This window comes from Geosmithia morbida, assembly GCF_012550715.1.
Source record: "Geosmithia morbida isolate 1262 chromosome Unknown scaffold_16, whole genome shotgun sequence".
NCBI classification, from domain to species: domain Eukaryota; kingdom Fungi; phylum Ascomycota; class Sordariomycetes; order Hypocreales; family Bionectriaceae; genus Geosmithia; species Geosmithia morbida.
In genome coordinates this window covers 206,531-222,118 of record NW_023336203.1, presented here as the reverse complement: position 1 = coordinate 222,118, position 15,588 = coordinate 206,531, and the positions used below count along the sequence as shown (strand labels likewise).

The 15,588-nt window shown below is 55.8% G+C and overlaps 5 protein-coding genes across 5 annotated transcripts; 4 read left to right on the top strand and 1 right to left on the bottom strand.

The window, feature by feature from the left end:
* Positions 1-1,140: 1,140 nt before the first annotated feature.
* Positions 1,141-3,124, top strand: GMORB2_3112 (uncharacterized protein; the record flags this gene model as incomplete). The annotated part of the gene is made up of 5 exons (XM_035465088.1): positions 1,141-1,190; positions 1,294-1,352; positions 1,423-1,567; positions 1,663-2,811; positions 2,908-3,124. The coding sequence occupies 5 exons, from the start codon at positions 1,141-1,143 to the stop codon at positions 3,122-3,124; spliced, it is 1,620 nt and encodes a 539-aa protein (XP_035318963.1).
* A 599-nt stretch (positions 3,125-3,723) lies between these two features.
* On the bottom strand, positions 3,724-5,164 carry GMORB2_3111 (lectin, mannose-binding 1; the record flags this gene model as incomplete). The annotated part of the gene is made up of 2 exons (XM_035465087.1): positions 3,724-5,023; positions 5,109-5,164. 2 exons carry the CDS (start codon positions 5,162-5,164, stop codon positions 3,724-3,726), a joined length of 1,356 nt encoding a protein of 451 aa, XP_035318962.1.
* A 928-nt stretch (positions 5,165-6,092) lies between these two features.
* On the top strand, positions 6,093-8,296 carry GMORB2_3110 (alpha-1,3-glucosyltransferase; the record flags this gene model as incomplete). Its single annotated transcript, XM_035465086.1, has 4 exons — positions 6,093-6,157; positions 6,393-7,159; positions 7,222-7,856; positions 8,228-8,296. 4 exons carry the CDS (start codon positions 6,093-6,095, stop codon positions 8,294-8,296), a joined length of 1,536 nt encoding a protein of 511 aa, XP_035318961.1.
* A 385-nt stretch (positions 8,297-8,681) lies between these two features.
* On the top strand, positions 8,682-12,795 carry GMORB2_3109 (DDT domain; the record flags this gene model as incomplete). Its single annotated transcript, XM_035465085.1, is given in 6 exon segments — positions 8,682-8,711; positions 9,331-9,396; positions 9,556-9,723; positions 9,737-9,802; positions 9,888-11,635; positions 11,730-12,795. Coding segments are annotated over 6 exon segments (3,144 nt in total), but the record flags the coding sequence as incomplete, so codon positions are not given.
* Positions 12,796-13,810: 1,015 nt separating this feature from the next.
* Positions 13,811-14,849, top strand: GMORB2_3108 (glutathione S-transferase; the record flags this gene model as incomplete). Its single annotated transcript, XM_035465084.1, has 3 exons — positions 13,811-13,857; positions 14,001-14,383; positions 14,446-14,849. The coding sequence occupies 3 exons, from the start codon at positions 13,811-13,813 to the stop codon at positions 14,847-14,849; spliced, it is 834 nt and encodes a 277-aa protein (XP_035318959.1).
* Between the last annotated feature and the right edge of the window lie 739 nt (positions 14,850-15,588).

Genomic DNA, 15,588 nt, shown 5'->3' with positions numbered 1-15,588 from the left:
CACTATAGGGGACATTGTGATTAGGAAGGTATCGTCTAGGAGGCTGACTGTAGTAGGATGTGGGTTGGCCAGGCACGGATCTGGAATCCTCTCCCACCTCCCAACGGGTTCCCAACGGGCGGCCTCTGTTTTTCAACGTACAAGCACCCCCAACGACAATAGTACCACGCCGCATATGATAATATAGTATTATTACTGGTAGAAAAGAAGCCAAGGTGACACGGAAAGGGGGAAAATAACAGCTGCCCGGGTGTAATTAGGTTACCTACGCTTCCGCTCTTCTCATCCACCTCAATTGATAGTTGCCGAACCGGTGCCGATGGGAGTACCTTGTACAGTGTGGATAACACACACACACAAAAAAAAAAGCTAAAGAAAAAAAAAAGACGAGAAATAAAAGGGCCTTATGCCATGGACTTGTTCGGAGCCGGCGGGTATAGTACGGGAATGCGGGGGATGACATGGATAGAGCGAGTCACGACCGGGGAAAGGTAAGCCGATTAGCCAGGTGGACTAGGAAACATATTAAAAAAAATAAAAAGTTCTTGACATGTATTTCGTAATATCTGCTCCCTGCTATTCTTCAACTAGTATTTGCACCTAATAAATGTATCGTCTTAACCTTGGTTTATCATAAGGGGGGGGTGGGAGGTGTGAGCGCGGGATATCCGTGCTATGTGGAGACTGTAAGTTTTACACAGTATTAACACTGTTATGGACTGTGCGAAAAGAGAAGGAATATAAACTGTACAAAAAAAACCGGAACAGAAAACGGAGTGGCTATAGAAAGAAAAACGGAGAGCTGAAAACGGTCAGGGCTCAAGATTTACATATACTGGTATTGGCAGGATTACGGTACCCAATTAGGAAAATATCACGTATCTAAACCCCACACAAACTATCCAACTTTACTTATTTCGAGATCGACACTCTAGGCTAGTAGTAACAGCATCACCGCCATTCTCGTTTCCATCCAACTTGATATCCTCTACGACGCCCGTTCTTCTATCCTCAAGTAGCAGCTATTATTTAGTAGAGGGTCACAGTGGAGAGTTTGTCTTTTCTTTTTTTGGGAGGGGGCGCAGAATTATCACGCCGCGCAACATCAGAGGTAGACCCAGACGTCTGATCTCAGACGCCATGGTTCATTTAGGAGTTGATGCGGTCCTCGACCTCGAGTTTGATGCCTTGTGAGAAATACTACTGTTCTTTTCCTGACTGACAGCATCAGCAGCAGCAGCATTAGCAGCAGCATTTTCTTGTGTGAATATGAAGGGCTTATACGAGATATAGGAAGCTCGATGTCCAGCCTGAATTCAGCGATGCTGAGCTCCTCCGTCAGAAATACCCTGGTATGACTAGTTACCACTAGACCTTTCCCTCTCCGTCCATGTCACCCCTCTAACACGAGAGCCTCAACAGCCAAAGCTCATGCTCGCAAGGTAGCTGAGGAGCTCAAGATCGGGGCTGGTCACGGCTGTGAATCGGGCATCATCTACATCCCCGGCGAGCCGACTCGGCAGTACGTTGACTCGGATCAAGGTCCCGAATTCCGTCAGCGTCGCTAGTAAGCTCCCATCTACATCCCATTCATTCTTATACAAGACAAACCCCCCCTCCCCGTCTCCCGCGTCCTCACTGATATTGACGTCCCTCCATCAGCTTCTACTACATCACCGGCGTCGAATACGCCGACTGCACCGTGACGTACGAGGTTGGCAGCGACACGCTGACGCTGTGGATCCCGTACATCGAGCCCCGCCAGGCCCTCTACTACGGTAACGTACCGGACGCGGCCAGGATGTCCGACATGTTCGACGTGGACAGGGTGAGGTACTCCAAGGAGCTCCCGGGCTTCGTGGCGGCCAAGTCTAACCCGTCGACGACCTTCTACGTCCTGAGTCGGACGCAGGTGCACCGAGTGATGCTCATGGCGCCGGCTCCCGACAAGGACGGCGATGACAAGAGACCCCGCGTGGACTGGGCGCGGCTCAGGCCGGCCATGGACCGCGCCCGCGTCGTTAAGGATGCCCACGAGATCGCCCTGATCCGCCGCGCCAACTCCATCTCCAGCATCGCCCACCGCAAGGTCGCCGCCAACCTCCTCCGCCTGGGCAACGAGCAGGACGTCGAGGCCATCTTCCTGGCCACCTGCATCGGACGTGGCGCCCACAAGCAGGCCTACCACATCATCGCCGGGTCCGGCCCCAACGCCGCGACGTTGCACTACGATGCTAACGACGCCCCCCTCCGCGCGTCCGACGTCCTCGTTATCGACGCCGGCTGCGAGTACCGCTGCTACGCGAGCGACATCACCCGCTCCCTGCCCATCTCCGGCTCCTGGAGCCGCGAGTCCGGTGCGATCTACGCCGTCGTCCAGCGCATGCAGGACGCATGCATACGCTCCGTCCGCCCCGGCCTCCGCTACGCGAACCTCCACCTCCTCGCCGCCCAGATCGCCACCGACGCCCTCCTCGACCTCGGCATCCTGCGCGGCCCCAAGGCCGACGTCCACGCCAGCCGCGTCGTCGCCGCCTTCTTCCCCCACGGCCTCGGCCACCACGTCGGTCTCGAGGTCCACGACGTTACCGGAGATGACAAGCTGCTCACCGGGCTCGACGTCTATAATGAAACCTATGACACAAGCAGCCACGCTGCTTCCCGTCGCCCCAAGCTGCAGTCCATGTCGCGCGAGGGTCTGATCTCCCTGGCTAAGGATTCTGCTCTCCATTCCCAGGCCCACGCGGGTGAGGTGCGTCCTCAGCTACAGGTCCTTCAGCCTGGAATGATTGTCACTATTGAGCCTGGACTGTAAGCTTTTCCTCCCCCACCCCCCCTTCTGCTCCTCCGTTCTTCTTCCTCTTCCTTTAATCCATGTAGTCTACCTCCTCTGACGTGCAAATACAGCTACTTTAACCGCGACTACCTCCAAGGATACTACCTCTCCAAGCCGGATATTGCCCGCTTCATCGACACCGACGTCCTGCAGCGCTACTACCCCGTCGGAGGCGTACGTATCGAGGACGACATCCTCGTCACAAAGGATGGCTATGAAAATCTGACGACGGCTCCCAAGGGCGAAGAGCTCCTGGATATCATTAATGGGACGTACGAGTTTCTTTGATCCATCTCCTTTTTCCTCTCTGTCTGTTGTCTGATGGATGCCATACTTGGACTGAAATTGGGAGAATGTCTATTTGTTGTCAGGGATACACTCTTTTTTTTTTTGATCTTTCCCTTCTTACGACGCTTGCTCCCTCACCTTTCCATGTCTTATTCTGTCTGGCGTCTGGGAGTTGATGCTTGTCTTGCTTTGTTTACCCGAATATGAATGCTGTCCCATCCCTTATCCCTTTTTCTCTCATGGTTGTGACGATCGATGATTTGATGTGCATGCTCGACCTTTTGCCTTACTCTGTGCTCGTACGCTTTTTGGTAAAGAAGAAAAAAAATGAATTCATAGATACATGTAGATAAATTGATCTCCCGTAACGCTCTGCCAATGTGTGTTTACATGTTGTACAGCTCCCCCCCTCTTATTCTCCTCCCTCGCTGACGCCAACTCCAACTCCCCCCCCCCCCCCCCCCCCCCCCCCCCCCCCCCCCCTCGTGTGTGTGTGTGTGTGTGTGTGTGTGTGTGTGTGTGTGTGTAGTTGTGTGTAGTGTGGTTTTGAATTTCTATATGGAAAGAGAAAGTGGGTGTGTTGGAAGCGAGTGATTGAATCACAGATACTTCTTTGGTGAATTGGCCTTGCGATACTTGTAAAACAGGTAGGCTCCGACGAGGACGACCTGGGCGACGACGAACAGGGCAAAGAGCTTGCGGTGGCTGGGCATGCTGTCGAGCAGGGTCTGGGACAGGGTGGCATGATGGTCGGACAGGTAGCCCTTGAAGGCGCGTTCGTTGTCGCGGATCTTGCGGCTGACGTCGTTGCGCACGCCCCTGACCTCGCCCTCTAGCTTCTGGAAGCGCTGGTCCAGGGCCTCGACGCGCTCCATCTTGGCGGCCACGTCGGAGCGGATGGACGCGACGTCGGCGCCCAGGTTGGAGATGAGCGTCTTGAGCTCGGCGTGGCGCTGCTCGTCGAGCTGGTGGTGGCGGGAGACGGAGCGGTACACGGACGAGAGCTGGTGGTGGGTGGACTGGAGACGGTTGTGCAGGTCCTGGAACTGCAGCTTGGAGGTCTGGAAGATGTCCGGGTCCTGATCGATGACGTCGTCGAATGAGTCGTCGCCGTCTTCGTTACTGTCGTCGTTTCTGCCACCCTGATTGCTGTCGTTGCCACCGTCGTTGTAGTTACGCTTGGGGGGCTGCTGCTGGATACGAGACCTGGTTTCCGATTTTGCGGCCGGGTTGGCGTAGCCGTAGCTGTTGTCATTGCTGCTGCTGCCGCCGCCGCTCCGGTCGGAGAGGACGACGAGCTTGAAGACCTCGAAGGAGTCGGGGTTGTCGGGCGTGGCGGCGGTGAGACCGACGTTGTACCCGCGCGGCAAACTGACCTTGTCGCTCTGGAAGCACAGGCGCCCATCAATCTCGACGCGGAACATGTCGCGCGACTGGCTGAGCTTGACCTGCGAGGGTCGGCCGAGGTTGCGGTACGAGTACGCGCAGTGGCCAAAGGCCAGCTCGTCGACCGATGACCGGGCGCCGAAGTCGACGGATCCGTCGTTGAGGAAGCCGCGGAGCATGCCGCCCGAACCGCCGTGGGCGTCGATGACCAGGGCAAGACCCTCGAACTTGCCCACGGTGTAGATGCTCTTGTCACCGACCGAGGCCTTGCCGTCCCTGGCCAGCCAGATGTTGAAGTTGCCGCCGCCGCGCTCCGGGCCCGTCGCCCGCAGGTCCACGTCTGCCACCCACGCCGGCTCGTCCAGCGTCTTTTCCGACCAGATCGATGCTCGCTGGTTTCCGGGGGCCACGGGTGTGAGTATCACCTTGTTCGACAGGAGCTGCGGTTGGCCGTAGGAGCTGCCTTGGAGAGCAAAGTTGGGGATCTGTCCGCGGGAGTCACCTTGGTTTATCCTGTGATCGGACACACAAACTGTCAGTTACACGACTATCCTGTGCGGAGGAAGAGAACCCCCAAACGAGGGACAAGCCAACCAACCTCCCCTCGTAGCCAAAGCTGAGCTCACTGATGAGAACCTGCTGGGCTTGGGCCATGCCCGCCGACAGCAGAGCTGCCATCGCCCCGGTCAAACGCATGATGGGCGGGGGATGTTTTCTCTTCTTTTTCTGTTTCTTTTCTTTTTCCGTGAGGAGCAAAAGGAGTGGATATAAAACAAGAAAAAGAGCTGGAATCAAAAGAGGAAGAAGAAGAAAAAGAAGAATGAAGGAATGAACGGGAAAAAGAAAAAAGAAAATGCACCAATATGTTCTGTTCCTGTTGTTGTTGGCGGTAGGACTGAAAAGGTTCTAAAAGAGAATACGAGCAGAGGACACTTTGCAAACAACGCCAAGGATTTGGGGGAAAAGACTCCCCAACCTGGCCGTACTCTGTCCCTCGTGGCGCGCAGCGCGTAAAAAGGAGCAGAAAGCCAATCTGAGACCAAACGCGTGTTCGTGGAGGAAAGCAAGTCGGGAATTGGCAAGGTCGAGAGGGGGGGAGGGGGAGATGGCAATGGCAAATGCGGTGAAGCTTATCAAGAGATTAGAGAGAAGAAATGGTGAGCTCTTGCTTAGGGATGTATGTATTCATCCGTACTTGGGTATCATTACGTCGTTACTATCGTTGCTATAATATAATCTTCTCCTCCCCCCCTCAAAAAAAAAAAGAGCCCACATTGAAGTTGTGGCTGAGGTAACAGGGACCTCGAGCTGTCACAGTCTGTGGCTTGACATTTCCCGTGGCTCAGCCTTATCACCGACACCAGCCCCAGTTTCATTGAACGGAGCTTGCTCTCCCCAAGTTTATTATATTCTAGTGGCCAACTCTTCCTCCTAAGCTATCTTGCCTCAGTCTTCCTCCTTTGCCGTCCCCACCACCACCACCATCACCACCACCGTCACACTGCGTCCAATGCAGGGGCCGTTGTCATAAGGACGACGCGGTTGAATTATACAGGTAAAAAGAAGAGGTCAAAGGACACTGATGGCAGAGTCGTGGCCTTCGTTGGGCCAGTGCACCTTGGTGTCGGCTGCATTCAAGGTGCTCCTGTTCCCTGCATAGTGAGTTTCCCGTCTTGGCCGGGTCGTCGGCGTTGGGTTTCCGTCTCTTCTCTCATCCGACAGGCAGAGAGACTTGTGTGCTCTCTCTCCCTCCCCCCCCCCTCTCTCTCTCTCTCACACACACACACACACACATATATATATATATATGCTGAGCTAAAGAGAAGGGCATAAGCACATGTAAAAGATTCTAAAACATCTCAGCTAACAATGGCAACGGCAGCAAATCGACCGATTTCGAAGTCCACCGTAACTGGCTAGCAGTGACATACTCCCTCCCGATATCAGAGTGGTACTACGAGAAGACGTCGCAATGGACCCTCGACTACCCGCCCCTGTTCGCCTACTTCGAGTGGGTGCTCTCGCACGTCGGCCACCTCCTCGACCCGGCCATGGTGCGCATCTACAACCTCGAATACGACGGCTGGCGCACCGTCTACTTCCAGCGCGCCTCCGTCATCATCACCGAGCTGGTCCTCGTCTTCGCCCTGCAGGCCTACATAGAGTCCACGTCGCCCCGCTGGCGCCGCGCCGCCCACGTCGCCGCCGTGTCCGTCATGCTCTCCCCCGGCCTGCTGATCATCGACCACATCCACTTCCAGTACAACGGCTTCCTCTACGGCCTTCTCGTGTGGTCGCTCGTCCTGGCCCGGAGCAGGTCCACCCTGCTCCCCAGCGGCCTGCTCTTCGCCGCCCTGCTGTGCTTCAAGCACATATACCTGTACCTCGCGCCGGCCTACTTTGTCTTTTTGCTGCGCACCTACTGCCTCTCGCCCAAGTCGCTGTTCCGCATCCGCCTCCTCAACTGCCTCAAGCTGGGGACGGGGCTGGCCGCTGTGGCCGGCGCCGCGTTCGGTCCGTTTGTCGCCATGGAGCAGATCCCTCAGCTGCTCAGTCGGCTGTTTCCCTTTTCACGCGGTCTCTGCCACGCGTACTGGGCTCCCAATGTCTGGGCCATGTATTCGTTTCTCGACCGGGCGCTGATCCACGGTATGATCTCTTCTTGCTCCTCCCCCCTCTCCCTCCTCTCTCTCGACAGCTGATGCTGACAGTGCCCCTCGCAGCCGCCCCCAGACTAGGCCTCACGGTGCGGGTCGAGGCCCTGGAGAGCGTGACGCGCGGTCTGGTGGGCGACACCTCGTTTGCCGTTCTCCCGGACATCAGCGCACGCACGTGTTTCCTCCTGACGGTCTTCTTCCAGGCGCTCCCGCTGATCAAGCTGTTTGGGGCCCCGACGTGGGAGAACTTTGTGGGGGCCGTGACGCTGTGCGGGTACGCGTCGTTCCTCTTTGGCTGGCACGTGCACGAGAAGGCCATCCTGCTCGTCATCATCCCCTTCAGCCTGGTGGCCCTGCGCGACCGACGGCACTTTGGCGCTTTCAAGCCGCTCGCGGTGGCGGGCCACGTGTCGCTCATGCCACTCCTCTTCACGCCGGCCGAGTTCCCGATCAAGACGGCCTACACCATCTTCTGGCTCATCACGTTCCTGGTGGCGTTTGAGCGGCTGGCGCCGGCGTCCAACACGAACAAGCAGCGGTTCTTCCTGCTGGACCGGTTCAGCACCATCTACATCGCCGTAAGCATACCGCTGATCGCGTACTGCTCGCTGCTCCACTCGGTCGTGTTCGGCAAGTCGTACGAGTTTCTGCCGCTCATGTTCACCAGCTCTTATTGTGCTATCGGGGTGGTGGGGAGCTGGGTTGGGTACATGGTTGTGTATTTTACGTCGTAGAAGTTCAGGCTGGGTCATTGGCTGACCTGGTGTCGCAGGATACCCTGATGTAATGCAAAGATATGAAGTTTAAATGTGTATATATATATATATATGTGTGTGTGTGTGTGTGTGTGTGTGTGTGTGTATGTATGTATGTATATATACATATATACATACATGTATGTTGAGAGATGAATAAAGAAAGGAACGAAGAAAATCCATCAGTTAATCGTTCTCTAAGCTACTAGTCGTCGTAGCAGATGAATGGCAGTATTGAAAGATGACTCAGCACAGGTACGCGCCAAAGAAAAAAAGAAAAGAAAAAAAGAAAAAAAGAGGCAAAGAGTATTTTTGTGCGTGTGGAGACCGAGCCGACAGCTTCCACGCGAGACAAAGTGCCGAATCAGTACTAAACCGCTGCTGGTAGGAACTGTTTTTTTTTTACGATGAAGCGTTGAAATGTCTCAAAAGAAATCTTTCTTTTCAATCGCAATCTCTGTACTCTCTCATTCATCATGTTTTCGTCCTTTTTTTTTTTCTTTCTTACAATCTGAGACTTTATAACAAACACATGCGCATACATCCTAAACCTTTTTTTGCCAGATCTGACTCGGCCAGAGGCTTCTTCTCCTTTGCCAAGTATTAATACACCCTATTGATTGAAGATTACCCGATTAGGAACATGACATGACGCGATGGGGTGAGGGGGGTTGGGGTTGGGGTTGGGGTTGAGGGTTGGGGGTTAGTCCTCCAGAGCATCCTGGGTAGAATCCTAGAGGATTGGCATACGAAGACCCAATGAGCAACAATGATCATGGGATAGGACAGGTAACAGTTCTCTCTCTCTCTCTCTCTCTCTCCCTCCCTCCTCCTCCCCCCCCCCCCCTCTCTCTCTCTCTCTCTCTCCCCACCCACCGCCGCGCGCACAACCGGACCGCGTTTTTCCCCCCCCCTTCTACCACCGCTTTTCTCACCAACACTTGAATCCTTTCCTTCACCCAAAACAACACACACACACACGCACGCACACACACACACACACACACACACACACGTACGCATACTTAAACGCACTTACGCTCTTATAAAACATCTGCTCTCTTGGAAACACGGATCCGATCAGAACAATAAAAAATAAACTGCTCCCCCCCCCCGGACCGTCTTCGCGCTCCCCTCCGATCCATGCCACTTTAACCCGCGACGCCCACGGGCTCCTGGCGCTTATTCTGGTCACGACCAATTGCCTACGACCAACCAATTCCTACCGACAAACACGACAAACTCTTCCCTTCACTTCATAGCTATGGTACTGCTGCTCTCTCCCTCTGTCTCGAACCCCCTCCTCTATATGGAAAAAAAAAAGAGACAGAAAAACAAAAAACCACGAGCTTGGACTTGGGGGGGCTTACACCGTTGCGCACCGCGCGCTCTCTCTCTCCTCTTCTAGGTCCTCTACAAACGGAAACCTGTGCAGTTTCTGCCCCCGGTTGACGTCCCGAATGACGATGTCGAGGTGCGGCCCTCTACTCCGACCCCGTCTCTCTTTCCCTTCTCCTGTCTCTAATATGCGCGATGGCGAAAATAGGTGTGGTACATTCGCGAGACTGGCGAGGTCTTTCTCTCTTATGAAGACTACCTCACCCGGTGAGCTCTCTCCCTTCAACGACTGCAGCCGTGTCTCCCTCGGAAGCATGTGGCTCTGCTGACGACGTGGTGTCTTTTGCAGGATGGACTTTTACAAGCAGGTGAGACACCATCTTTCTTCTCCTGTCTCCCCTCCGAGATCATGGAAGAGAGGGAGCAAGACTCCGAGACCTCTGAACAGCCTTGTCTGACACGTGTGTGCCTGACAGCATCGATTCAACGACGAGATAACAGGACAGTCGGCCATGACCTTTTTCGAGGCCCTCAAGAGCGAGGTGTGTATGGAAGACGGGAAAGGAGTGGGGGGGAGGGAGTGAACACGATGACAGGATGAGCCCGGAAACTGACACTGGCAACCAGCTCACCGGCGGCAAAGAAGTGGAGGCCAACTTTCCCGAAGCCCTCAAGGGTCCCGTCCTCCGCAAAGTCCAATTCCAGACGACATCGCGCCTCGACAGCATGGTCGACGCGCTCTTCAACGAATTCAAGAACGACTTCTACCCCGGCGAAGAGGTCGTGGTCGAATCCGACGCCAGCGGCGGCCAGCGCACCCACGGCCGGGTGCGCGACAAGACGTCGTTTGGCGCGCGCATCATGGCCGACGGCACCAAGCTGGCCCCCTTCTCGCGGTACCTGGTCACCCTCAACGACGGCAAGGAGGAGATCCAGTTCAAGGACGAGGATGTGGCGCGCGACAGGGGCGTCTTCACAAAGGCCATGCTGCGGTCCTTCATCAAGCGGACCACGACGCGCGAGGCCTGGAACGGCGCCCCCTGGCTCGTCAAGGACGAGTACGCTGACCAGTACCACATCGACACGCGCATCCCGCCACATCTACGATACGACACCAAGCGCGAGGAGCGCAAGATGCTCCAGGCCCAGAAGCGCGCCTCCCACTCGTCAAACGACATCAACGGCCTCCTCACCGCCAACACTGCCAACAACAACAGCAACGGCAACAACAGCAACAGCAACAACAAAACCACTGCCGCCGCCGCCGCCGCCGCCGCTACAAACGGAGACTCGGGTCCCGTCCGCCTGCCCGAGCTCAAACCTGCGGCGCCGAAGAGCCACAAGGCCAGGCAGCAGCAGACCGCCGCTGCTGCGCCCCCGGCAGTCACACCCAGGGAGCCGACCCCGCCGCCGCCCCCGACCCCGCCCCCTCCTCCGCCCAAGTACCCGATCGAGGATCTCGACCTGGCGCCCAACCTCCTCGAAGACGGAACCCCCGCGCGACGACCGCCCCTCAAGTTCCTGTGCAAGGACCCCCCCCACGGCTACGGCGCCGGCGACGACTGGAGGAGCCAGAAGATCAGCATGGACACGGTGGGTCTGCTGCTGGAGACGTGGGACACGCTCAACGTCTACTGCGAGATCTTCCAGCTCGACTCCTTCACATTTGACGACTTTGTCGAGGCAATGATTGTCGCGTCCGACAAAGTCCCCGTCCAGCTGTTTGACGAGGTGCACTGCGCCGTGCTGAAGGTCCTGGTGGACTCTGAGCGCGACGGCGGCAAGGTGCGCATCACGCTACCCGAGCTGGATGACGAGGATGGGTCCGACGAGGACGACGAGGACGACGAGGACGAGGGAGACGAGGCCACGCCGGAACCGGAACCGAAACCCACCGGCCGCGCGACGAGGAGCAGTCTGGCCAAGCTCGAGGCCGAGAGGCTGGCCGCCGAGGCGGCGGCGGCAGAGGAGGAGGCCGAGATGGAGACGCGACACCGCGCAGAGCACCTCCTGCGCGACTACAGCTGGATCGACCACCTCCGCCAGCGCGACTTCGAGGACGGCGGCTGGCAGCGCATCATGGTCGGCCTGCTGCACCAGCTCTCCAAGGACCCCCGGCGGGAGCAGCAGTGCGAGGACCTCCTCCTGCAGCTGGTGCCGCCCCGCTCCAGCATCGACGACGACGAGCCCACGCAGGAGAGCGTCCGGCTCAGATACGCCGAGCTCGACGTCGACCGCCGCGTCCAGGCCCTCCAGATCATCTGCATGCTCACCATGGAGACCAAGACGGTCAGGGGGTACATGGAGGAGTGTAGCGAGACCATGACCAAGTACCGCAAGGACAAGATCGAGTGGCAGAGGCAGAGGAAGCAGGCGTGAGTAGCAAGCAGCCCCCTTTGCGCGAAAGAAGCCCGGCAGGAGGACCCACAGAGTATCAGCTAACATTGGGGGGGGGGGGGATAAAACTAGAACCGAGGAGCTTCGACAGCTTAACGAGCAGCGTAAGACGCTGGAGCCACAGCGTGTGGAGTCACCGGTGGAGAATGGCAGCATCAAGGTCGAGGGCAGCGCTGCCGAAGAGGACACCAAGATGGTCGACCCCGAGGAGACGCAGACGGATGCCGGCGGCGGCGAGTCGGCGGCAGAAGAAGACAACGGCGGCAACGGCAATGCCAAGTCACGCAAGAAGCAGCGGAGACGCGTGCAAGAGGAGAAGCAGAAGCGCGACGAGGAGAGGGAACGCGAGAGGGAGCGCGAAAAGGCGGCGGCGGCGGCGGCCAAGCAGAACCCGCGGTCCCGTGAGCTGACCAAGGTGCTCAAGGAGATACAGAAGAAGGAGGACTTGATCAGGAAGTGCGAGGAAGAGGTGGCCGTCATCGACAACGACCTGCGCGAGGCCGACTGCCCGCGCACGCGGGTCCTCGGCAAGGACCGGTTCTGGAACCGATACTACTGGTTCGAGCGCAACGGCATGCCGTACGCCGGGCTGCCGACCAGCTCGACGGCCTCTGCCGGCTACGCCAACGGCTGCATATGGGTCCAGGGCCCGGACGACCTCGAGCGCGAGGGCTACATCGACCTGCCGGCCGACCTGTCGGACGAGTACGCGTCGCGCTTCGACCTGACCGTGTCCCAGCGCAAGGTGCTCGAGGAGGGCGACACTCGCGTCTCCACGGCCCGCCAGTGGGGCTACATATCCGATCCGGACGACCTGGACAGGCTGATACGATGGCTCGACACCAGGGGAAACCGCGAGTGCAAGCTGCGGAAGGAACTCCTCACCTTTCACGATCAGATGGTGGTCAACATGGTCAGGAGGAGGGAGCACCTCGCTGCCGAGCACCAGATCAACGGCGAGGACAAGAACAAAGACAAGGACAAGGACAAAGATAAGAACAAGGACAAGGACAAGGACGAAGAAGACGAAGATGACGACGACGACGAGTCCATGTCCGTGTCCATGTCCGCCGTGGGCAAACGTACCAGCTCGCGCATAAGGGATAAGACACCAGAAGCGCCGAGCTACCATTGTCTAGAGTGGGAGAACTCGACGGCCGTCGAGGAGCTGGGCCACCTCCATAGTGAGATGCCGCCTAAACCGAAGGCTAAGAAGAGTAAGAAGAGGGAGGCGACGACTGAGGCCGGGACGGGACCACCGGCAAAGACTAGGAAGAGGTGATCCCCCCCTCCTCTCTTCTTCTTCTTCTCTCCCTCAACCTGTCATTGCTCCTCTCCCCTCTTTTTCTTTTTTATTTTCTTTCTTATTTTTTGGACATATATCTCTTGGAGGAGTTTTTTTTTAAAAAAAAAGAAAAAAAGATTTTGTAAAAAATTGGGGGGAGTTTTTTTTTTTCTTCATTATTCCTTTTCTTGTTCCCGTTCGGCATGTGGAGTTCTGTTTTAACATAGATGGTCGGCATTTGGAAAAGAGAAAAAAAAAAGGAGAGAAAAGAAAGAGAAACAGAGTTGTGTTTTTTTTTTTTTTTGCATAAAAGGGATTGGCGAATGAAAGCATACTTGTTATTGAAGTTGATGATTAGATTCATGGAGAAGAAAGAAATGTGATTGAAGATGCTCAAAACAGTGCAATGGTAGCGATACCAGGCAGCACGTACTTGTACGATTACAAAGATGCTCAATAGCTGTCAGCTGCACATGATGAAAGAGTGCTACTTGGAATTGCACTGCCAGTACGTGTACTAGAGTCTAGAGTCTAGCATCAGCTGTGATGATGATGGAAGAATCTCCTACCTCGGCAATATATTCGCCCTCGATCTAATCGTCTAGTCTCGTACCTCTTCATCTGGGGTCCGATGATGTCCGATGATGTCAGATCTGAAAGCGGGGCATCGATATTTGGTGCTTAATTTCTCCTTGGTTTCAACTTCCGAATCATGATACGAGATTGATCACACCGTCATCATCCGGTACATGACGACCCTTCTTCCCATTCCGTTTTCTTCTTCTTCTTTTTCCTCTTCTCCTTTCTCAAGAAGAAACTTTTTTTTTTTTTTTTCTTGGAGAGAGAGAGAGAGATCCGGTATCCCATAATGGCTGATTCTCCAGAGCAAAGCCTTCCCAAGATTAAGCTGTACTGGTAAGGAAATTCTGAGCTTCAAGGGACAACATGTCAATCTGGATGTTTTTTTGTTTTTTTTTTTCGCTGGGGGGGGGGGGGGGATTGAAAAAGGAAGAAAAAAAAAGAAGAAGAAAGAGTCAATGGCTGACAACGCACAACAGGCTTAACCAATCTCGATCTCAGAGAATCGTATGGCTCCTGGAAGAACTGCAAGTACCCTACGAGATCGAAGTATTCCACCGGACAAAGGAGATGCTCGCCCCCCCCGAGCTAGCCAAGATCCACCCCCTGGGCAAGTCCCCCGTCATCTCCATCACCCCTCCTCAGGGAGGGGAGCCGGTCGTCCTGGCCGAGAGCGGCTTCATGACGCAGTACCTGTGCGAGCACCTCCCCGGGGGCAAGAGGCTGATACCCCCGCGCTGGAAGGCGGGTCAGGAGGACCAGGTCGGTGGTGAGACCGAGGCCTATCTCCGGTACCAGTACTACCTCCACTACTGCGAGGGGAGCCTTATGCCTCTTCTCGTCATGACCATAATCATCTCTCGTGAGTCTTTCTCAACCGATCCTCTCCCTCTCCCCCTCAAATCTCCGCCCAGCATTGACCAGAGAGGGGGGGAAACGACGACGACAACATAGGCCTCCAATCCCCCAATGTCCCCTTCTTCATCCGCCCCATCACCTCGGCCGCCGCCGGCCGCATCTTCTCGGCCTACATCTACCCCAACCTGCGCAGGCACCTCGCCATGCTGGAGGATCAGCTGGCCACCTCGCCCGACGGGGGGGTGTACCTCTGCGGCAGGGATCTCACCGCCGCCGACATCCTCATGAGCTTCCCCCTCATCGCGTCAAAGGGCCGTCTGCGGCAGGTCGGTCCCTGGGAAGGCGGCTGCTGGACAGATGAGTTTCCTCGCCTCGGCGCCTACACTGCCATGCTCGAGAAGCATGAGGGCTACGTCGGGAGTGTGCGCAAGATTGAGGAGGTCGACGGCGAGTTTACCCCGACGCTGTGAGCCTGCGAGCCCTCCGAGGCGTACCGTTCCTTACTCTCTACTGCTCTCTCCCGCCCACCGAGGTGATGCGGTATATACGAGAAGGAAGTAAAGATGGAGACACGTGTCATATCGGAAGAGGATAGTATATGCCATAGTTAATAGACTATAGAACACGACGATGGATGTTTCCGGATTTACTACATACTTTGGCCATACTAAGCCTAGTAGAGTATCGGTGAGTACTTTTCGCCATCCTGGACTGTACAATGGCTGTTGCTGTAGCTCGGGTGCTTCATCACTACCTCTCCCTCTCTCTCCCTCTCTCTCTCTCTCTCGGCCGTCAAGAGTCAGAAGAGCACGGTGGAAGTACTCTCGTATGCCATCATCTGCCGTGCTCTCCACCTAGCGCACCGAACAGCATAGCCGGCTTCATGCTTTGGGAAGTTTGTCTTTATAATGTCAAAGCATCATACAATATAATCCAAATCATCACCACGTACTCCCACATACGACCATAGCCAGTGGAGAATACGGGGTCCCGTCCGCTCCCCCAGAGTCAAGCCGCTGAGCGGTGGATTAGTAGTTGGGTCGGTGACGACCAGCGAATACCCGCTGTTGTATGTTGCTTTTTTGTCATTTTTGTCGTTTGTTCATTGTTCCTCTGCGTTTGCCGCAGGAAAAGACGAAAGTGGTGATTGTCCTATTTGTGTGATAGCTTGCGTGTATGTAGGAGCCCTATGTTGATATTGAAGATAAC